General features: G+C 46.7%; 1 protein-coding gene across 17 annotated transcripts in view; it reads left to right on the forward strand.

The window, feature by feature from the left end:
• LOC137306476 (neurexin-2-like) overlaps nt 1–23,496 on the forward strand; it is a 1,403,359-nt gene that overhangs the window by 499,647 nt on the left and 880,216 nt on the right. For all 17 annotated transcript variants that reach the window (XM_067975720.1, XM_067975733.1, XM_067975727.1 and 14 more), the window contains one exon: nt 22,100–22,261. In XM_067975720.1, coding sequence (XP_067831821.1) covers nt 22,100–22,261 — 162 coding nt within the window. The remainder of the gene's footprint in view (nt 1–22,099; nt 22,262–23,496) is intronic.

A 23,496-nucleotide genomic window follows, 5' to 3' on the forward strand; every position in this document is an offset into this window, starting at 1 on the left:
CAGCTTTGTCATCTGCCTTCCTGCCATTTGCTGTCGTTGGTACATTCCCACCACCCACCTCCTCAGACAGGGCAGAATGGATTTCCCATTGGGGATTCCCTTCTACCTTTACTTCCTGGAAGGAGGAGATGGGAGCAATTGAGGGAGGTCAAGCTGCACCGGATTAACATGGCATCTACTCACCAGTACTCTCCCACCAGAGGAGGGAGAGGTCCACCAGTCTGCATTTGTCTGAGGATCAGGCGCAGCAACCCAAAGAAGCTGTGGAGAACACTGCCGCAAGGCATATTTGTGCCACAGAAAAAGAAGGACTTGCATTCATATAGTGTCTTCCAAGATCTCAGGACGTCCCAAAGCGCTTTATAGCCAGTGTAGTACTTTTTGAAGTGTCATCATTGTTGTAACGTAGGAAATGCGGCAGCCAATTTGCGTACAGCAAGGTCCCACGAACAGCAATGTGATAATCTATATTTTTCGGTGTTGGTTGAGGGATAAATATTAGCCAAGACACCAGGGAGAACTCCCCTGCTCTTCTTCGAATGCGGCCATGGGATCTTTTATGTCCGCCTGGGAGGGCAGATAAGGCCTCGGGTTAACATCTCAGCTGAAGGACGGCACCTCCGACAGTGCAGCACTCCCTCAGTACTGCACTGGGAGTGTCAACCTAGATTTTGTGGAGTGGGGCTCAAACCCACAATCTTTTGTCTCAGAAGCAAGAGTGCTGCCAACTGAGCCACGGCTGACACACTGATACGAGACCTTCTCTTGACTACAGTGTTTGGCCACTCCATGAACAGTTCTGTGTACACCTGCTCCCCTGTCACCACTAACATGCCTTCTTCTGCAAAATCTTCCCTGTGCTGCAAATCACACAGTTCTCAGTCCTTCCATCCGATGAAAGCAAATTCCAAACCTGCCCTCGTGCTTCCTCATCTCCAATTCTATCTATTGCCTCCATCCCCAGGAGCTCCAAAGCTTCCTCTTTGTTGTGGGTGAGAAAGTGGTAGGTTTGGGGGTACACCACCCGTTTCCAATCTTTCTCTACTGTTGTGAGATGTCTCCTCCTTTAAACACCATACAGAAATCGAGGATGATCTCCGGTCATCCTGAGATACAGTCAATTCTAGATGTCAACATGCAGCCATAATGGCGGGGCAGGGGAGGGGGTGGTGTTGGTGATGACAGGTACATGAACCAAGCGATAGCATACTACGTGAAGCTTTTAGTGTGGAAAAAGCCTGGATGAATGGGATCGAAGGAGCACATGCAGGTGAAAGCTGGGTTGTAAAGGGCACCGCATTATCTCTTGGACCTTGATGGTAAGCAGTTAATGAAATTTGACACAATGAGGAGGGTGTTGATTGTAAGATGCAGATATGCTCAGTACATTACATTCTTAGACAGTGTAGCTGACTCCTCTTAAGTAGACAGACCTGGTCAGGTCATGAAACTATTTCTGGGACTGAGCTCTCGCAAAACCGAGCCCAGGCGGGCCAATGGGAAATCCTCCAATGGTTGGAGTCATATCTGACACAACATGAAGATGGCCATGATTGTGGGAGGTCAATCATCGCAGCCCAAGATATTGCTGTCAGAGTTCCTCAGGGCAGCATCCTTGGCTCAACCATCTTCAGCTGCTTCATCAATGATCTCCTCTTTGTCTTAAGGTCAGGAGTGGGGCTGTTTGCTGAAGACTGTCCAGTATTCAGCTCCTTTCACAGCTCCTCTATAAATGGAGTAGCCTATAGCAGGACTTTGACAACATCCAGGCTTGGGCTGACAAGTGGCAGGTAACATTCATGCCACAAAAGTAGTGGCCATTTCTAAAAAGAAGAGGCCTAACCTCTTCTCCCTGACCCTCAACAGCAACACCATCGCTAAGTCTCCTGCTATCAACATCCTGGGAGTCACCATGGATCAGAAGTTTAATTTGAACCAGCCATAATCAACACTGTGGCCACAGGGCAGGGCAGAAACTGGCTCTCTGCGACAAGTGGCTGCTGTTCCCTCAGTGTCTCTCCACCATCTACAAGGCTCAAGTAAGTATTGTGATGGAATGCTCCTCCCTTGCCTGGATGGGTGCAGCTCCACAACACTCAAGATGCTCGACACCGCCCACAGCAATGCAATCCGCTTGATCAACACCCCCACCACTGAACTCGATATCTACCTTCGTCCACTACTGCTGTTGCTACAGTATTTGCTGTTAGCAGGATGGACTACAGCAACACACTCAGTTTACTTCGACAACATCTCCCTCCCCTGCAACCTTTAGCACTGAAGAACAAGAGCATTGATGTCATGGGAACACCTACCTGCAAGTTCCCCTCCAAGTTGCACTTGTCAGTATATCAACAGATATTTGACAGTATACCCTAAGGCTACCTGGCAATATATCACAGGAGTATATCAGTCAATGTTCCAGAGGGCGACCCGTCAGTGCATCGCAGAGTTAAGGATCATTAAAGTCAGTTTTTATTGCTGATTTGAAAACCCAGCTTTTTAAAATTTCTATTTTTAGCATCAAGAACTGAGAGCATATCAGGAGACTTGAATTGAGCTAAAAAAAAAGGGCAAATTACTAGAAAACCAGTAAAAAGCAATTTTTGTTTTAAAAAAATCGCTAAAACTCTAGAAAACATGCAAGAGGCTAACAAAATGACACAATTAAGCTAAGTGACAACCCATAATTATTTACATGGTTCATCATTACAGGGCTCAATCCAAAAATTCTGGCAAGCATATTGGTTGGAAAGCAGTAAAAAAAAATAGCTTGAATGATGAAAAAGGCATGGAGACCAGTTATGTCAGATTTCCACCCCCTCCTCCCTGCAGCCTGGGATTTCCTGGGGCTTTTCCTGTTGATGTAATTGGGCTGGTGCTTGGAATAGGTGCAGGCCTAGTGTTAGGATTTAAATGAGGTGGGAGAGGGTGTTCCCGGCCTCCTGCCTGAGCTTTCCCTGTATACGTTTGCTGGACATTCCACGCAAGGGTGGCTGAGGAAGTGCAGGGCCCAGCTCCAGGACCCCCACCGACTGGGGGCAGGCTGAAAATTTATCAGGCTAGTTACAACATTTTTTTCACCCCCTCACCCCGGTCAATCTAAAGGCCTCAGGATCTTAGGGACCCAATGGTAGCCAGGGCCATAGCTGCACACCTTGAAAGGCCTGCAGCTCACTCCCATTTCCTCCTCAATGAAAGGCCCAGCCAGAGTCCAGGTCTTCAGCTAGAGTGTGCCCATGAACACCTGCTTCCTTATATCCCTCAGGTACACTGCGCCTGTCAGGCACCCATAGAACAATCTACCCTAGTAACTTTAAGATTCATTCTGCTTCAGCATGGACATCACTTAACCCTGAGCCATATATTATGCTGAATTACAGTTTTGCAAGCCAGACTCATTCAATCAAAATTAATTTTGTAAACCCCTTGAGGCCTTGATAAAAGCTCTTTATACACATTACACGGATATAATTTTCAGTGAAGAAGCATGAATAAAAATGCAAAACACCAGACATTGAAGTAAAGTCCAATCACTGCTTTGGTGCATTACACAATGTAGTGTCACATCTTCCTGGTGCCTGCAGCTTATGGCAAAAATTCACACAGTGATGGCCATTGTGTCCCCTGGTGATTAGCAACTCAGTGTGGTGTTCTTTATCCAGCAAGATAAAAGCTTATTGCCAGCACTGCAGTGCAGTACTGAAGGAGTGCTGCACTGTCAGAGGTGCTGCCCTTCGGGTAAGATGTTAAACTGAGGCCTGGACTGACTTCTCAGGTGGATGTAAAAGATCCCATGGCTCATTTTGAAGAAGAGCAGGGGAGTTCTCTCGCTGTCCTGGCCAACACTTAACCAACATAAATAAAACGCTGTTTACTGGGATTAGCCTGCTGAAATTATTTAATGGCGATCGGGAGTACCCTTGTGGAAATTCACCCCCATTATCTGGTCATCTATCTCATTGATATTTGTGGGACCTTGCCGTATGCAGATTAGCTGCCGCGTTTCCCAGCGTTACAACAGTGACTACAGTTCAAAAAGTATTTAATTGACCGTGAAGCAATTCGAGACGACCTGGGGGTCATGAAAAGCACTTTGTAAATGCCAGTTCTTTCATGTGAAACTGAGCTGCTGCAAAAGTTAGTGCCTTTAGCAAAGGAGGGAGAAAACTGATAAAAGGGAACCAAATCCAAGTGTGAATTAGGCCAATAATGAACTCTTCTGGAATTGAGTGTGTTGAAGGAGGTCGCTGGAGGTGACCTTTCCCGGTGAAGCTTGTCAGTTGCCAAGAGGCAGCTACATAATTCTGTTTATGTATTATATTCATTATAATTCTTATATTCTTTAAGCAGTGTTTAATCAGTATTACTGAAGACGCATTTATAGCAGAAATGAATTTCTCAGTTAAGATCTCAGTTCCACAGATAAAAGTACTTTAGAAACATTGAGGCTTATTTAGATCTGACCCATGTAGCTTAATCTTTTTTGGTATCTGGAGTAAAATGAGATATAGTCAGCATTGTCACTTTATATTCATTTAACAGTCCTTGTTTAAATCAGTATGTTGAGCTGGCAATGCCCATTGGTATAGATGTGTGGGCACTAGCTGTTGTCCAAGTGAGACAACAATGTTCATTGGTTTCTTCTTCAGGTGAGATGTTGAACGGAGGTCCCATTTCCCTGTTCAGGTGGATGTAAAAGATCCCATAGTATTATTTGAAGAAGAGCAGGGAGTTCTCCCGATGTCCTGGCCGTCATTCGGCCCTCAACTACCATTAAAAGAGAGACACCACCTAGTGTTGTTTGTGGGATATTGGTGTTACAGAAGAGTTGCTGTGTTTTCCTACATGACAGAAGTCACTTCACTTCGAAATGTAATTTATTTTGTGTAAGCACAGGCAAGATGGGCCAAATGGCCTCCTTCTGTGCTGTATCATTCTATATATATAATGCAATGAATGTAAGTATTATTTTCTTCTTGGTTGAGAAGCATATTATTAGCCATTGTAGAGATTTGTTACATCTGCCTGCTGTACAGATACAGCATTGATATATTCAGACTGGTACTACTTGTGTTACCAGTATTGTTATAGTTATTGATTATTAGTAGTGTTAATGGTGATGCTGTTAGCACTGCTTGCATTGTTATTACTTTTACAAGTTTGGCTCAGTGGTAGTATTCTTGTCTCTGAGTTAGAAGTTTGAGGGTTAAAGACCACACCAGCACATGAAGGCTAAGGAGTCCCAAGTTTTGAGGTCCGGGGAATGAATTAGATTAGCAGATAGTGTGATTTGATTTGAACACTGTAAGGATATGGGGAGGAGAAAGATTGTGTAAGGAGAGGTATTTGGAGTTTAGAACAAACAGGGAAGTTCAGAAGAGCAATGACAGTAAACTAGAGAAAGGCAAAGAAAGAGATGGAGAAGGAAAGAATTGAGAGAAAATCATGTGTTCAATGTAACATGTTCAGGAATACACAAGAGCCTCCTTTGTTACCTCTCTGTTATCGGTGTTAATACTGATATAATACTGACTCACTCTGTGACAGTGTATATCTTAGGTGAACTGATACTGAGTCATAAGTATGATCTGGGAGTCAGGTTCACAAATTCAATATCATAGTCAGCACCGCAATTGAAATTACAAACATGTTAGATTTTTATATTTGGCATCTTCTTCAGTATTTGTTTTGTATAAGATTTTTTGGCTTGCAATGCCCCTATTTTTCCCCGGGATGTTCATGTCAGTTCACAGCCAATGAACAGGCCAAGCTACACGTGCCCCCAGTATCCTGGGTTTATCCTAATGCTATACAACTTTATTGTACCAGTGCCTTTGCCTTGATGTATAGAAGCTTCGGATGTGTATCAACACGAAACCCTAAAGGCCATGGAGGTGCACGCTCAGCAGGTTCAGCCTGCAACTGGCATTGTGCTGGGCATGGAAAAAATATGAGGTATTGTGCCAATGGGCTGGCACTATGCAGGTATGTCAAGGAAGAGCTGGCATTGTTGCTGCCACTGCTATGCCCATAGAATACTACATATTCAAGCAGGTTAACGTAGTTGGGCTGGCATTGTCTAGTTCTCCCTTGGAACGTTGCGATATAATTTAATTTAACAGTTAGATATGTATTGTAATTGTGTTACAGTAGGACCCAATGAATGAAACAAATCAATACAGTCTGCTTCTAGTATAGCAAGTCATTGTTAAATAATAGCAGGTTGTAAAAACAGAACCATTTTACATAATTGTGGATATTAGTCATTCCTGCTTCATTGCTGTCCAGGCAACACATTTACCCAGTTTACAGCCAGAGTTGCACACTTACAAATCAATGTTGGCTGATAAACAGATTTGCAGATATCCAGCTTGGCCTTTTTCAAGATGCAGGGTAATATAAAGCATCATATAATGAATAGGCTTTTCGACACACAGTGCAGTGTGGTGCCTGTACTCACTGACCTGAATGAGCTCCACATCGTTTCAACATGAAGAAGCATCATTTAACATGGAGCACATGTAATGTGTTTGTTTGGGAGTAGGCCTAACTGTTAGTGCCTCGGAGGGCATTAACCCATCGTATGCTGTGTGGGGTTGCTTAACAACCCAAAGCATGCATTCCATAACTTTTCAACACAAGATGGCATGAGGTGGCATCATGATCCCACATGGGTGACTGTCCTGTCCATCTAAAGTGATTGAAAACATGGATAGAGTTCATTTGGGTGGCACTCTAATGGTTTAATGCCTAACCTTTCTTCTCTTGTCACTTGTGTGCTGATAAGGAAGATTCAAATGTCCCAGAAAGAGATGGTGAAGCAGAAGGTAACTTCGAAGAAGTAGAAGATCCTGAATTCCGTGCTGAAACTCCTTCTGACATTTTGAAGCCAGGTGATGCAGACAGGCTTGGTGACTATTAAAGCTGACATCAAGTCCATCTGTGATGGTTGAAGCGTTTCTTCTCATGTAACATCTTGGAGAAGATATACAAATGCACAAATCAATAAGTTAACTTTTGACTCTTAACTATTATTTAGAGTCTCTCGACTTCATGCTGACTTTCTCTCACCAGCTCTTCCAGTTCTTGGGATACAACTGAAGCCACTAAAGGATCCCATACAATAATCCCTATTGAAAGGTTTAGCAAAAGTTATGTTTGGTCTTTAAGGCTTGAAAGGTTGAGAATACCAACATGTCACTCACAGTCCAACCAATTTGGTTGTAAAAGATGGATTGCTGTCGGTGTGGATCATGAACATTGTACACACATGTACAGACACACATATACACATGCACACACACTCACACATAAGCACTTACACACATTCATGCTTCCTATGTACACAATACACACATATCCTACCTGCACAATGAGGAGATACACACAATGTGACTCATACATATGTATATGTAGATGTGTATACACAGATTGGCTACTACAAAATAAAGTAGTTTAAAAAAATTCATACAGCGCTGTAACATTGAGATTAAGGGGTAAAAGAAAAGGAAAAAATGATGTTTAGCTGATTTTTTTTCTCCAGAACTCCCCTTTAAAAATGAAACTATCACTTTCCTTTCTGTGATTTGTGTTTTTTCTTGCACTGGCCTGTGCATGATCTTTCAACAGCTGAATGAATGAGGATTGACTCTAAAAGGCTTGCGAGGTCATTCCTTGCATGGCTGCTGCCGTTGCTAGGTAACCTAGGAATGCATTACCTTCCTTAACCAGTTACCAAATGAACTAAACCTATTACTAATACAATTAACAAAACTGTGGTAATGAAGTACTAATGCCATTTTTGTGTCTGATTATTATTTTTTTTCTTTAAAACTCTCGCAATTAAACTAATACTCTCTGCAAGAACCAAACCAGAACCAGCTTAGCATACAGACTGTCACCCAGTGTTGTGAACCTTTTAGCATTTCCCTAGCTAGGAGTCTCTTTTCTTTCAAATACAGTGAAGCCTGTGTCACCAAGAGAGGTTGCTCAGCTGTTTGTAATACATAAATCTAACAATGCTTCCTCAAAGTGGACGGCCAACAAATTATGATGTCAAGACTATCTTTGCAGAAAAACATCGCGTAGAAGTGGTTCCTTATGTTTATACCATTATATGTTTATAAAACCATTATTCTGTCTTTTAGGTGATGGGCTTCAGCTGTAACTTTGAAAATACCATGCAAATAGCTTTTTAAAGATATATCTAATGAGGCATGATAGAGTCAATAAGCCAAAGAACCAAATTAGAAGCCAGAGCAATGGGGCAAACAACTGCTTTTCACAGTTGATAATGTAGAACATTGTTGGCCTCCAGGATAGACAAGCAGGGATTTTCAAAGGGCAAAGGTTCAGATAGGATGGTGTCACTGGACACCGGAGTGCTGGAATGCGATGTCCTGATTATTTTTAACAGCTGGTCCATTTGCTTCCAAATCATTCCTGGTAATCTGAGAAATTCTGGGCAATACCTCTCAAAAGAGGGACTGACATGTGCAAAATAGTAGCTCCAGCACTAAATTGTCAACCTGAAGCTGGTGAATTTGAATCACAGGGCTGTCTCTCAAAATATATCTGCCTTGCTTATTGACTTTCCACAGTCCAAGCACTGTTGGATACTCAGAGATGCAGACCGCATAAAACTGAGGTACTCATAAGAACACAAGAACATAAGAAATAGGAGCAGGAGTAGGCCATATGCCCCCTCGAGCCTGCTCCGCCATTCAATCAGACCATAGCTAATTTTCAACCTCAACTCCACTTTCCCGCCCAATCCCCATATCCCTTTTGATTCCCCCTAGAGTCCAAAAATCTATATATCTCAGCCTTGAATATATTCAATGACTCAGCATCCACAGCCCTCTGGGGTAGAAAATTCCAAGGATTCACAACCCTCTGCATTAAGAAATTCCTCCTCATCTCAGTCTTGAATGGCTGACCCCGTATCCTGCGATTATGCCCCCTAGTTCTAGACTCTCTAGCCAGGGGAAACAACCTCTCAGCATCTACCCTGTCAAGCCCCCTCAAAATCGTATATGTTTCAATGAGATCACACCTCATTCTTTTAAACTCCACAGAGTATAGGCCCATTCTACTCAACCTCGCCTCATAGGATAGCCTTCTCATCCCAGGAATTAATTTAGTAAACCTTAGTTGCACCGCCTCCAAGGCAAGTATATCCTTCCTTAGATAAGGAGACCAAAACTGCACGCAGTACTCCAGGTGAGGTTTCATCAATGCCCTATACAACTGTAGTAAGACTTCCTTACTCTTGTACTCCAATCCCTTTGCAAAAAAGGCCAACATGCCATTTGCCTTTGTGATTGCTTGCTGTACCTGCATACTAACTTTTTGTGTTTCTGGTACGAGGACACCCAAGTCTCTCTGAACACCAACATTTAATAGTTTCTCACCATTTAAAAATGTTTCTGTTTTTCTATTCTTCCTACCAAAGCAAATAACCTCACATTTCCCCACATTATACTCCATCTGCCACCTTCTTGCCCGCTCACTTAACCTGTCTATATCCCTTTGCAGGCTCCATCTCAGCATGATGAGAAAATTTCCATAATGCAGTTTGGATTGGTAACTAATGCCTCATGTTGGCCAGTTCTGGGCACCATTGATATTGACTTTGACTACTTCATGCCTGGAGAGCCCCACCATCTGGCTGAAGACAATTTGCAAGGATGTGCCTGAACAAGATATAAGTAGTAACCATAATTGTCCTTGTTCCAAGTGACAAAACATGTAGACCCTCAGCCAACGGCTTTTAAATTCAACACCAACATTCATAATGGCGATGCTTTTTGTATACTCAAATATAAGTTTCCAGTTGATGGTATTTTTATTAGACTTCACAGGGGCAATTCTGCACCCTCTTGCTCTTAAGCAGTGCAGATCAGAGAACTGGCACTACAGTGTGGCAGACCTATCTCTGACCTTTGCTTACTGCCCTTTGCAGCTTCTCGCTGGGGAGTGCAATTTCTCCTCATATCTCTTCAGCCAAGGATCTACTGTGACAACTGACCCAACCCTTACAGACAAAGCTTGAAACTCAAACTCAAACTTTGTTGGTTTGTGAAATCCATTAAGTGGATGTATCAGAATTTCATGAAACCAGCACTTCCCATAAAGTACAAAATAAGGGATATGATGAGTTGCAAGAAAGTTAAATGGAGAAGATTGCCCACTTAATTTCTTCAAATGAGCCCTTATGAGAGTGGGTCAACTACCAACATGTCTCAGTGTGTAAACTGATGATTATGAATTTCTGTTAGAGTGGAAGATAATGGGTAGTTTTAGACAAGAAAGTTGTGGGAACTGGAAATGATATAGTTTGAGTAAATAACTTTGAGCCAAAGTCATTCTTGGAGCATGATCGTGATCACGAAGTACCAAATGGAAGCAGACCTTAAGTTAAGGTGAGTTCTCTTCCTGAAATGGTGGCACATGGAGGCACAATATTTACTTAATACATCTTTGAGTGAGGTGGGAACTGGGTACCTTAATGGCATTATTCAATCAACTTCAGGTACAGAAACCATTGCCACTAAAACCAGTCAAATCAGAGTGGGCATTTGGTACTTGGAACTTAGAGAATTCCTTCGCTAACTTTCTGGTGGGTCACAACTGAAATTGAGTTGTCTCCTGCTGAGTACCATACACTAGGAAATCTGATGGATTGTTGTATAGATGGACAAATAAGTCACTAAACAACTTGGAAACTCATATACAAAGGACTTAGCGTTTAAAACATATGCATCCAGTGTTGTCGAGTTTTCACAGGATCCTCGCCAATGTGTTAGAAGTAGAAATACAGAGTGGCCAAACCAATTAAGGGCCATAAATTAATTCAAGGACAATTTGCGATTAAAGCTACGACACACAGGGTTCACTGTATTTAACCATACACCGAAGAGACTTCACAAAGGGAATGCCTCAGTTGAAGCACCACTGTAGGATACAGTCCTAGTGTGTGATACCGGTTCTGTTTTGGCTCATTGCATTCCCTTGATAAACATCCGTCTTATTAGTGAAAGGAGGGGACTGGCTGGAGTTCAAGAATTGTTCTTCTATTATAATGCCAACAGATGAGATTTTTAAAAAATCAGGCCTGATGGTTTGAAGTGGGGAAAAATTGGAATTGTAACTGAATTTGAGTTCAATGACCACTTTAAATAATTTCAACAAAGGCAGTTCTAACCAATTCCAGCACTGGCATTCATAAATCTCAAGCAAGATTTGAGGACAGTTGATTTGTGGAACAGGCCTTAAGAAATGATAGTTGCTCCTGAGGTCAGGTGATGCCTTTTAAAAAAGAACTGGATCAGTACCTGTAGAGAAAGAGGATTGAGCGTTACAGTGTTATTGATCGATCTGTACCATTCACGTGCGTCAGGAAGATGCATCTTGGGTGGGAGGGGGAATTTATAGATTGAGGGAGTCATACCTGGACTGTGGAAGGACCGGACTTGATAGGCAGTATGGCCTTTTCTTATTTAAAACTTTCTTTTGTGCTTGTGATGCACAATATTTACTTAATACATCTTTGAGTGAACCACTAATTTGTAACTATTTCTCTGAGCTGATAGCCAGCCCCAGTAAGTCACTGTAACTGTAGGAATCTAGCAGGGTGTGAGGGATATCGCCAATGATAACGTTCCCATGTGAAAATGCTGCCCTCGCTGGTTGTCGATAGCACAATCTGTGGTAATATCGCTTGTTGTTGCTGGAGTTCAAAAAGGCCACAGCATCTATTAGGCTGAGTAAACAATCAGCACAAAGTGATTCCTCATCAGTGTGAGAGACAGGCACAGCTGGTGTGTAGTGAAGGAGACAGATGCTGGAACATGGCTACTTGGTGAAGAATGGCAAAGTGATCTCTTCAACAATAAACAATCCTGTGATGGAGATTGAAAACAAGAGAAGTCCATGACATTGGTTGATAGATTTTATTAATCACAGTATTGCAGTGAGTTTAATTGATGATTCAGAATATTACAGCCTATTTTTTTGCCCATTTTGATCAGCAGTTTCACAGTTGGACCTCTACTCCTTCCAATATTTATACACCATGGGGTGGGACTAGAGTCAAATATAGGCCCAGATCGGGTAAGGACGGCAGGTTTCCTTCCCTAAAGGACATTAGTGAACCAGTTGGGGTTTTACAACAATCCAGCAGTTTCATGGCCACTTTTAATGAGACCAGCTTTTTGTTTCGAGATATTTTAAAACTAAATTCTAACTCTCTGGATTATTAGTCCAGGTCTCTGGATTACTAATCTAGCAACATAACCACTATGCTATAATATATTTTTATTAAAATAGTAAAGAACACAATTCCAGGTCTTGGCCACAAACACATCCCTATCGCTTTTCTCAGCCTCCTTCCCACTGTTTCCAATCCTGCGAGTCCAATGCTCCCATACTCCAAGACCCACCCTCCAGCTACTTAAGGATCTACCTGCTAAATATTCCTACACCACAAATCTCCTTTCCCCCCCCCTCTCAAACCCCACCACTTCTCCTCAATCCTACACCCCCCCCCTCAAACCCCACCACTTCCCCTCACTCCTACACCCCCCTCAAACCCCACCACTTCTCCTCACTCCTACACCCCCCCTCAAACCCCACCACTTCTCCTCTATCCTACACCCCCCCCCTCAAACCCCACCACTTCCCCTCACTCCTACACCCCCCTCAAACCCCACCACTTCTCCTCACTCCTGCACCCCCCTCAAACCCCAACACTTCTCCTCAATCCTACACCCCCCTCTCAAACCCCACCACTTCTCCTCAATCCTACACCCCCCCTCAAACCCCAACACTTCTCCTCAATCCTACACCCCCCTCTCAAACCCCACCACTTCTCCTCAATCCTACACCCCCCTCTCAAACCCCACCACTTCTCCTCAATCCTACACCCCACTCAAACCCCACCACTTCTCCTCAATCCTACACCCCCCTCTCAAACCCCACCACTTCTCCTCAATCCTACACCCCCCTCAAACCCCACCACTTCTCCTCAATCCTACACCCCCCTCAAACCCCACCACTTCTCCTCAATCCTACACCCCCCCCCCCCAAACCCCACCACTTCTCCTCAATCCTACACCCCCCCTCAAACCCCACCACTTCCCCTCACTCCTACACCCCCCTCAAACCCCAACACTTCTCCTCAATCCTACACCCCCCCCTCAAACCCCACCACTTCTCCTCACTCCTACACCCCCCTCAAACCCCACCACTTCTCCTCACTCCTACACCCCCCTCAAACCCCAACACTTCTCCTCAATCCTACACCCCCCCCTCAAACCCCACCACTTCCCCTCACTCCTACACCCCCCTCAAACCCCACCACTTCCCCTCAATCCTACACCCCCCCTCAAACCCCACCACTTCCCCTCACTCCTACACCCCCCTCTCAAACCCCACCACTTCCCCTCACTCCTACACCCCCCTCAAACCCCACCACTTCTCCTCAATCCTACACCACCCCCCTCAAACCCCACCACTTCCCCTCACTCCTACACCCCCCTCTCAAACCCCACCACTTCCCCTCACTCCTACACCCCCCTCAAACCCCACCACTTCTCCTCACTCCTACACCCCCCTCAAACCCCACCACTTCTCCTCAATCCTACAGCCCCCCCCCTCAAACCCCACCACTTCCCCTCACTCCTACACCCCCCTCTCAAACCCCACCACTTCCCCTCACTCCTACACCCCCCTCAAACCCCACCACTTCTCCTCAATCCTACACCCCCCCCCCTCAAACCCCACCACTTCTCCTCACTCCTACACCCCCCTCAAACCCCACCACTTCTCCTCAATCCTACACCCCCCCCCTCAAACCCCACCACTTCCCCTCAATCCTACACCCCCCCCTCAAACCCCACCACTTCCCCTCACTCCTACACCCCCCTCAAACCCCACCACTTCTCCTCAATCCTACACCCCCCTCAAACCCCACCACTTCTCCTCAATCCTACACCCCCCTCAAACCCCACCACTTCTCCTCAATCCTACACCCCCCCCTCAAACCCCACCACTTCTCCTCAATCCTACACCCCCCTCAAACCCCACCACTTCCCCTCAATCCTACACCCCCCCCCTCAAACCCCACCACTTCCCCTCACTCCTACACCCCCCTCAAACCCCACCACTTCCCCTCACTCCGACACCCCCCCTCAAACCCTACCACTTCCCCTCACTCCTACACCCCCCTCAAACCCTACCACTTCCCCTCAATCCTACACCCCCCCTCAAACCCCACCACTTCTCCTCAATCCTACACCCCACTCTCAAACCCCACCACTTCCCCTCACTCCTACACCCGCCTCAAACCCCACCACTTCCCCTCACTCCGACACCCCCCTCAAACCCTACCACTTCCCCTCAATCCTACACCCCCCCTCAAACCCCACCACTTCTCCTCAATCCTACACCCCACTCTCAAACCCCACCACTTCCCCTCACTCCTACACCCCCCTCAAACCCCACCACTTCCCCTCACTCCGACACCCCCCCTCAAACCCTACCACTTCCCCTCAATCCTACACTCCCCCTCAAACCCCACCACTTCCCCTCACTCCTACACCCCCCTCAAACCCCACTACTTCCCCTCAATCCTACACCCCTCTCAAACCCCACCACTTCCCCTCACTCCTACACCCCCCTCAAACCCCACTACTTCCCCTCAATCCTACACCCCTCTCAAACCCCACCACTTCCCCTCACTCCTACACCCCCCCTTCAAACCCCACCACTTCCCCTCACTCCTACACCCCCCTCAAACCCCACCACTTCCCCTCACTCCTACACCCCCCCTCAAACCCCACCACTTCCCCTCACTCCTACACCCCCCTCAAACCCCACCACATCCCCTCACTCCTACACCCCCCCTCAAACCCCACCACTTCCCCTCACTCCTACACCCCCCCTCAAATCCCACCACTTCCCCTCACTCCTACACCCCCCTCAAACCCCACCACTTCCCCTCACTCCTACACCCCCCCTCAAACCCCACCACTTCCCCTCACTCCTACACCCCCCTCAAACCCCACCACATCCCCTCACTCCTACACCCCCCTCTCAAACCCCACCACTTCCCCTCACTCCTACACCCCCCTCAAACCCCACCACTTCCCCTCACTCCTACACCCCCCTCAAACCCCACCACTTCCCCTCACTCCTACACCCCCCTCAAACCCCACCACTTCTCCTCACTCCTACACCCCCCTCAAACCCCACCACTTCTCCTCACTCCTACACCCCCCTCAAACCCCACCACTTCTCCTCAATCCTACACCCCCCCTCAAACCCCACCACTTCCCCTCACTCCTACACCCCACTCTCAAACCCCACCACATCCCCTCACTCCTACACCCCCCCTCAAACCCCACCACATCCCCTCACTCCTACACCCCCCTCAAACCCCACCACTTCCCCTCACTCCTACACCCCCCCCTCAAACCCCACCACATCCCCTCACTCCTACACCCCCCTCAAACCCCACCACTTCCCCTCACTCCTACACCCCCCCCTCAAACCCCACCACTTCTCCTCAATCCTACACCCCACTCTCAAACCCCACCACATCCCCTCACTCCTACACCCCCCCTCAAACCCCACCACTTCCCCTCACTCCTACACCCCCCTCTCAAACCCCACCACTTCCCCTCACTCCTACACCCCCCCTCAAACCCCACCACTTCCCCTCACTCCTACACCCCCCCTCAAACCCCACCACTTCCCCTCACTCCTACACCCCCCTCTCAAACCCCACCACATCCCCTCACTCCTACACCCCCCTCAAACCCCACCACTTCCCCTCACTCCTACACCCCCCCCTCAAACCCCACCACTTCTCCTCAATCCTACACCCCACTCTCAAACCCCACCACATCCCCTCACTCCTACACCCCCCCTCAAACCCCACCACATCCCCTCACTCCTACACCCCCCTCTCAAACCCCACCACATCCCCTCACTCCTACACCCCCCTCAAACCCCACCACTTCCCCTCACTCCTACACCCCCCTCAAACCCCACCACTTCTCCTCAATCCTACACCCCCCCTCAAACCCCACCACTTCTCTTCAATCCTACACCCCCCTCAAACCCTACCACTTCCCCTCACTCCTACACCCCCCTCAAACCCTACCACTTCCCCTCACTCCTACACCCCCCCCCTCAAACCCCACTACTTCCCCTCACTCCTACACCACCCTCCCAATGATACTAAAACCACATGAGCTCACCTCCTCAGTACTTGTACACACATCCTACCCATCTGCAAACTGAGTATCTTCCCGTCAGCCTTTCTCTGCATCTTAGTCTTGAAAAAAAGGGTGAAACAAGAAATGAATTGCAACGCTAAATTTTTAATAGTAATCAAGGCCAATCACTTACAGTTTCCTTGATGGACATAATATGAATATAATCATAACTGTCACACTTGGCTCAAATCAGTAGCATGCTTGCCTTTGTGTCAGTAGATTATCACCGTAGCTCCACTCCAGGACTTAAACATGTAATCTAGATGCACACTTCAGCGCAATACTGAAGGGATACGAAGTCGTTGAAGGTGTCCTCTTTCATGTGGATGTAAAAGATCCCATGGCACTATTCAAGGAACAACAGGGACCTCTCCTGGTGTCCTGGCCAGCATTCATCCCTCAATTAACACCACTAAAAATAGATTAAATGCTTATTCATCTTACTTGCTGTGCACAAATTAGCTGTTGCGCATGCCTATGTGATGGCAATAACTGACCCCAAAAGTAATTAATTGGCTGTAAAGTCTTTAGTGGTGCCCTGAGATAAGTTGTCCCTGATAAGATATTCTACGTTACATAGCCTAAAACAGCGTAACTTCTGACTCACCATGAGCAAACCGCAGGTGATCTGTCGGTGCGTATGGAAACGTTGACTTTGCCCACACCTGTGACCAAGTACACCAGCATCACACCTTCTCAATGTCAACATTTCTGTGTCACACGTGCACCTGATTGGCTGAACTTCCACATTCATAAACCAGCAACAAATCGCAACTGAACAGGCAGGGTATGTACCAAGCAGCAACAAGAATGAAAACCATTGGTCATGAAGCTAAGAAAAACTACGTATCAAAAGTTGGTGTTCAGCAACGGCTACCAATCAAAGAAAGAGGGCGAACCAATCAAATGGTCCACCAGTTACCATCTTGAATGTTCCCCAGCTGAAAATTTGCCAATCAAGTTAGAATCCCTGATAAAAATTAACTAATTCTGAATAAAATGCTTATTCTTATTCATGTAATTGCCTACACAATTGCCAGAAAAAAAATATTCTTGTAGAAGCCCACTCCTGCGTTGGGAGCTTGAGGCTTAATTTGCAATGATAACTATTACATAAGACCATAAGAGATAGGAGCAGAGTAGGCCATTCGGCCCCTCGAGCCTGCTCCGCCATTTAATGAGATCATGGCTGATCTGATTTTTAGCTCAACTCCACTTTCCCGCCTTTTCCCCATATCCTTTGACTCCCTTGCTGATCAAAAATTTGTCTAACTCAGCCTTGAATGTATTCAATGACTCAGCCTCCACAGCTTTTTGGGGTAAAGAATTCCAAAGATTCACGACCCTCTGGGAGAAGAAATTCCTCCTAATTTCCGCCTTAAATGGGCGACCCCTTATTCTGAGACTAGCCCCCTAGTTTTAGATTCCCCCATGAGGGGTAACATCCTCTCAGCATCTACCCTATCGAGACCCTATTTTGCAACTATTTTTCGTCTGGCCATGTCCATTTTTAATCCTGCTCTGTGGCCATGCCTACTTTCCCTTCTCTCTTTGCAAACACTTTTCTCACTCTCTGTGTGACCTTGCCCAGTTCTCGTTCTCTCTGTGTGGGTTATTTTGCTGATATCTGTTTGGCTGCAGCCATTTTTCCTGCGGTCTCTAAAGCTGAGGCCACTTTTGTTACTGCTCAGTGTGATGAGACCACCCTCCCCTATGCTACCAAACCCTAGAACTCCCACTGCTAAGGACACAGTTCCACCTTAACGCATTGTGCGTGACATGGTATAACTCGCTTGCCTTTATAAATCAGCATATTATCTGACCTACCATGAGCAACACCATGGGAGATTCACTGGCAATTCCTGTAACATTGTCACACTTACTGTCACACATATATCCCTAATCCTATATCTGTCATTCTATTAAATTTAGCTATATTATATACTGACTTCCCAATGAGTCCTCCCAGTTGTAACTCTACACCAGGTGGTGATGGGTCTACTCACAGTGGGTTATCACCAAATATTCTCCCTGCTGCCTTTCATGATACCCCAACCTCAACGCAGAGCCCCTGAGTTCGCCTTTTCACCCTTCCCCCTCCATTATGGCCCATTGCTTCTCAGAGCCCCCGAAATGGCCTCTTTCCTCCACCCAACCCCAACTCAGCGCACCCCAGGTCCACAACCCCACCAGACCTTTTTTTTCCTCTTCCTCGACCACTTGCTCCATGGCATGGCAGAGCACCCAAGGTGGCACTTTCCCCCTCTCCTGCCTAATCTGAGCTGGCATGGCCCACACACCCTTGGAGGTGGCCTTCCATCCCCCCGCTCTGCGCTGCCTCTTCTCTCTCCACTGCTGATGTGCTTCGCCTGGCCTCCCCATCTTGCAACCCAAACTTCATAAGCTTTAATCCACAGCATAGGTAGTTGCTTTTGAAGTGTAGGTCTAAACGTCTTCCTCACAACTTTGGGAAGCATCTAATACGTAAAGGAAGAAAATAGACAGAGACCTTTTTTTGCACATTTACCAGTAAGCAGTAATCTTACCTATACATACAAGAGGTTAAGGGTTTTTGATAGGGCTTGGTCCAAGAAGTTAAGAATATAGCTGGGCTTAAAAATACCAGTACAAAATATTTTGTTCCAGAGCTTTAGGATTTTGCTCCAGTTGAATTAAGTGCACGTACCGTCAGCCCCTCCCAAGAGATGTGAAGGCCACATATTAATTGAGCTCACTCCCCCCGGCACCGTTGGTCCACACCCCATCTGAAAATAGCTTCATAGCCTCTTCAGACATGCTGTTTTCTTGGTTTATCTTTCCTGAAGCCTGACAATGCTGCTTCTTGGCCCTTAACTGTTGGCACCAACTCCTGCCATGCCTGTGCTCCATTGCCAGGTCTGGCCACTCTCGGAACTGGGCCTGCATTCTGGACCTGTCCAATACTCAGGTCGGGGCCTGTGTCCTGGATTGCTTCCAGCCCTGCAATGCCCCCAACCCCCATTATCCCTCTCAGTACTGCAAGGCCCCTTAAGTGCCCCATTCTCCATCTCCCCCCCTCGGTGCTCCCAGCCCCTACCTACTTGCTCAGTGCTCCTACAATCATGTTCCCTCTTGAGTGCACTTACCCTTATGAAGCAGTCCGTGCCCACATGCAGCAAGACCTGGACAACATCCAGGCTTGGGCTGATAAGTGGCAAGTAACATTCGCGCCAGACAAGTGCCAGGCAATGACCATCTCCAACAAGAGAGAGTCTAACCACCTCTCCTTGACATTCAACGGCATTACCATCACCGAATCCTCCACCATCAACATCCTGGGGGTCACCATTGACAGAAACTCAACTGGACCAGCCACATAAATACTGTGGCTACAAGAGCAGGTCAGAGGCTGGGTATTCTGTGGCGAGTGACTCACCTCCTGATTCCCCAAAGCCTTTCGCCATCTACAAGGCACAAATCGGGAGTGTGATGGAATACTGTCCACTTGCCTGGATGAGTGCAGCTCCATCAACACTCAAGAAGCTCAACACCATCCAGGACAAAGCAGCCCTCTTGATTGGCACCCCATCCACCACCCTAAACATTCACTCCCTTCACCACCGGCGCACCATGGCTGCAGTGTGTACCATCCACAGGATGCACTGCAGCAACTCGCCAAGGCTTCTACGACAGCTCCTCCCAAACACACGACCTCTACCACCTAGAAGGACAAGGGCAGCAGGCACATGGGAACAACACCACCTGCACGTTCCCCTCCAAGTCGCACACCATCCCGACTTGGAAATATATCGGCCGTTCCTTCATCGTCGCTGGGTCAAAATCCTGGAACCTTCACCACACGGACTGCAGTGGTTCAAGAAGGCGGCTCACCACCACCTTCTCAAGGGCAATTAGGGATGGGCAATAAATGCTGGTCTTGCCAGCGATGCCCACATCCCATGAACGAATATAATAAAAAACCCTCCCCCACCCTGTACTATATCCCAGACCATCCTCCCTCTCCCATGCCCTAGTTCCCCCCCCCCACCCCGATCCAGCTCGCTCTCTAGTGTACTCCCATTACCCAGCCTCGACATGAGTAGCTGGAGCCCAACCTTGCCAAAAACTACGTCAAGACCGCAATCCCACCAAGTGTTCCTAGACCCCAATGGTCCCATATTCCGTCTCCATCGGTTGCTTCTAGGTCCTGCCTTTCTCCACTTCCTCCCAGATCCTGCCCTCCTTTTACTATCCCTCCCATGCCCCCGCTCCAACATCTCGCTGCTTCCTGTGTGCAGCCAGCAGTCCCTCTTGACCTGACCCTCAGCCCCGTCGTCCCTCTGAACTACCGCTGCAGCACCTGTCCAACAACCTGTTCTCATCCCACCTCCACCTCAGGACAGGTTGCCCCTTCCCAGCTTCCTGCCTAGCCTAGGCCTTGAGAAAGGTGACACACTGATATTGGGGGTGATGTTTTACTTTTGCGCTTCACCTGCTGCAAACACATACGAGAAATTCACACACTGTAGGCACCCAAATTTCCAATATTCGTTCTGGCAGGCGAGGTTTCTCACTGGAAGCATGAAGTGGTAAAAAGGCCACGACTGAGTGCATCGGCGAAGGGACATGTGTGGAAGCCACACAGAGACACTGAAGAGAGGGGAGCCAGAGGGAGACTTGCAAGAAGTGTAACATTGATACAGTGAGAGGAAGAGTTGGATGAGTGTTCCAGACACCACAGTGAAACAGGTGTGTGACAGCCATACAGAGAGAGGAAGGGTGGAAGGCACCGACAAAAGTGAGCGGATCAAAAATAATTCAAGAGTGGGAAAGAGGCAGAGACACATTTACAGTGAACCTGCCATGGGAGAACAACGATATTACAATACATTGGGTGTTACATGGGGGTGGTGGGGAGATGGGGGTAGCTTTCAACTTCGCTGTTATAGATCTCACCTGATTTTTCTTTCTACAATGGAAAGGGAAATCAGACGGGGTGTATAACGGGCAGCTGACCCAATACTGCCAGTTTTCCACTTCTGCCAAAGTTGAAAGTTACCCCCAGGGTACGAGGCTGTGCCGTTGTAAAATAGTGTATCCCCCGACTTATTGTGAGCAATGCCAAGCGAGATCCACTGTTATAAAAGGGGATGTACACCCTGAGGTGACAATCATTACTGAAGTTAGAATTTCAGCAGCATTCACTTTACGGTACTATAAGAGCAGGCTAATGACTTAGTTTCTCTTTCCTTTGTTAATTTAAAGTTTTGCTTACCACAGATTGGCAGTTTTTATATATGCACTGCAGTGACTAGATGGGTGGTATTGCAAGTCGTGTACCCACAGTGACCTTCACTAGTTGTGCTAGTCAGTGCAGCTAGATTGACATTATGCTTCCATTCCTGTGCCCACAGTATAGTGTAGTGAGTAGTTTAGACAGATAGGATGACACATTTGCCAGCCTTGTGTCCATGAAGAATTGCAGTAATTATAGGCTGAAATGGCATTGCGATATTGCACCCCATATAACACTGGAGTATCCAGGACAACCTTCAGGGCATTGAACCAATTCCATTACCTAGACAGGTAGCATGCATTTGATAGTTTAGATGATAAGAACTGGTCAACGATTACTGATCAGTGATAATAACCAGCCTTCAAACCATCAGATCCTGTCTTTTACTCTCCTCTGTTGCTACTAGTACATAAACAAGATTCAACAAGGGTGAAAGCAGACATGAAAATGGAGACCTGCCCAGGTACCTGTGTATGTCGCTGTGGCAATTGGTAATAGATTGTATCCCATCTTTTGCTCCCCATATGCTTCTGGGCAGGTTACAATTTCAGTGGACGGAATTCTGACTACAACGGGTTACACACAGGAGGACTACACCATGCTGGGCTCCGATGATTTTTTCTACATTGGCGGGAGCCCCAGCACAGCTGATCTCCCAGGCTCACCTGTGAGCAACAACTTCATGGGATGCTTGAAGGACGTGAGTATTATGAGAGTGAATACGGAACCAATGGACAACTCTAAGGACTGATTTCCTGCCCGATGGAAGATTCATTGGGGCTAATTCACAAATCGGGCACCAATTCAGTGAACAAATGCTCTATCGAAAGGAAATAGATATAGCTGGGATAGGAGTTGGGGTTCTACAATTAGGCTCAACACCCCAAGGCAAATGAAGGGATAATGCAACCAAGGTTCCCACTCATTATGATCTGGTGACTTTTGCTAGGACATGCATATGTGTCAACACCAGGCAGGAGTAGGATCTGGCTCTCATTGATGTGCCTCACAGTTGCCGGCTCAATTATTAAACGCCATTTGAGTGAAGTGCAGGAAAGCTGTCAGCATCTTCCCAGAGAAGGGAGGGGAGAAAAGTGAAACGGAAACACATCTCTCCCTCCCCACTCACCCCCTACTCTCGGGGGCACTGGCTTTAGTTCCCAGTTGAGTTCTTGCAGAGTGAGGCTGCAGTTCTCGGAGACCAGTCAGCAGATGGTGTGACGCCACAGTCACAATCTGAGCCAAACTTCCACATCTTACGAGCACCATCATCAGTTTTCAGGAAATAAGATGGCAGCTCCAACCCCAGTCCACTCCACCTCATCTCGCTTAATAAACTGTTTTCAGGGACCCAAAGGAACGTGGATAGATTGATGATAAATATTAAATGGAGCACTATTGGATTTAGGGTGGGTCCTGGTCACCATAGCTCTGGTTAAATCTATTGGTTTTTTTTGCCAATAGATGCCCCCTTAACTCTGTCAAGAGGATGAATTCCAATGCTAACTTGTTACTTGCTAACAAGGTTTCCACAGGCAGATGCTGGTTCAGTAAGTGCCAACAATCTCTTAGATATTCATTTAATAACCAATAGAGGTTATTGAATCCCAGTTTGGTAACTGTTGGAGATATTTCAGACATCTATCTGGTAATTGCCAAAGGTCCACCAGATATGAGTTTGATTTCTGCAAGGTGTTATTGGATGTAATACTGATAACCACAGTTCCCTTGTTGGCCTAGCAGATAAAGGCACCCATTTAGTGTGGCTCTAATCCAGGAGGGTCCTTTCTTCGATTGCCAGTCTCTGCTGAGATAGCTGGGCTGGCATTACAGGGGCACCCATGACCTAAGGAGAGGCAAAAAAAAATCAGCTGGAGTTCAAACTCCTGATCACGATACAGTGACTCCTGTTATAAAGTGTGCATCGCACATTGG

This window comes from Heptranchias perlo, chromosome 43 (assembly GCF_035084215.1).
Source record: "Heptranchias perlo isolate sHepPer1 chromosome 43, sHepPer1.hap1, whole genome shotgun sequence".
In the NCBI taxonomy this organism is placed as follows: domain Eukaryota; kingdom Metazoa; phylum Chordata; class Chondrichthyes; order Hexanchiformes; family Hexanchidae; genus Heptranchias; species Heptranchias perlo.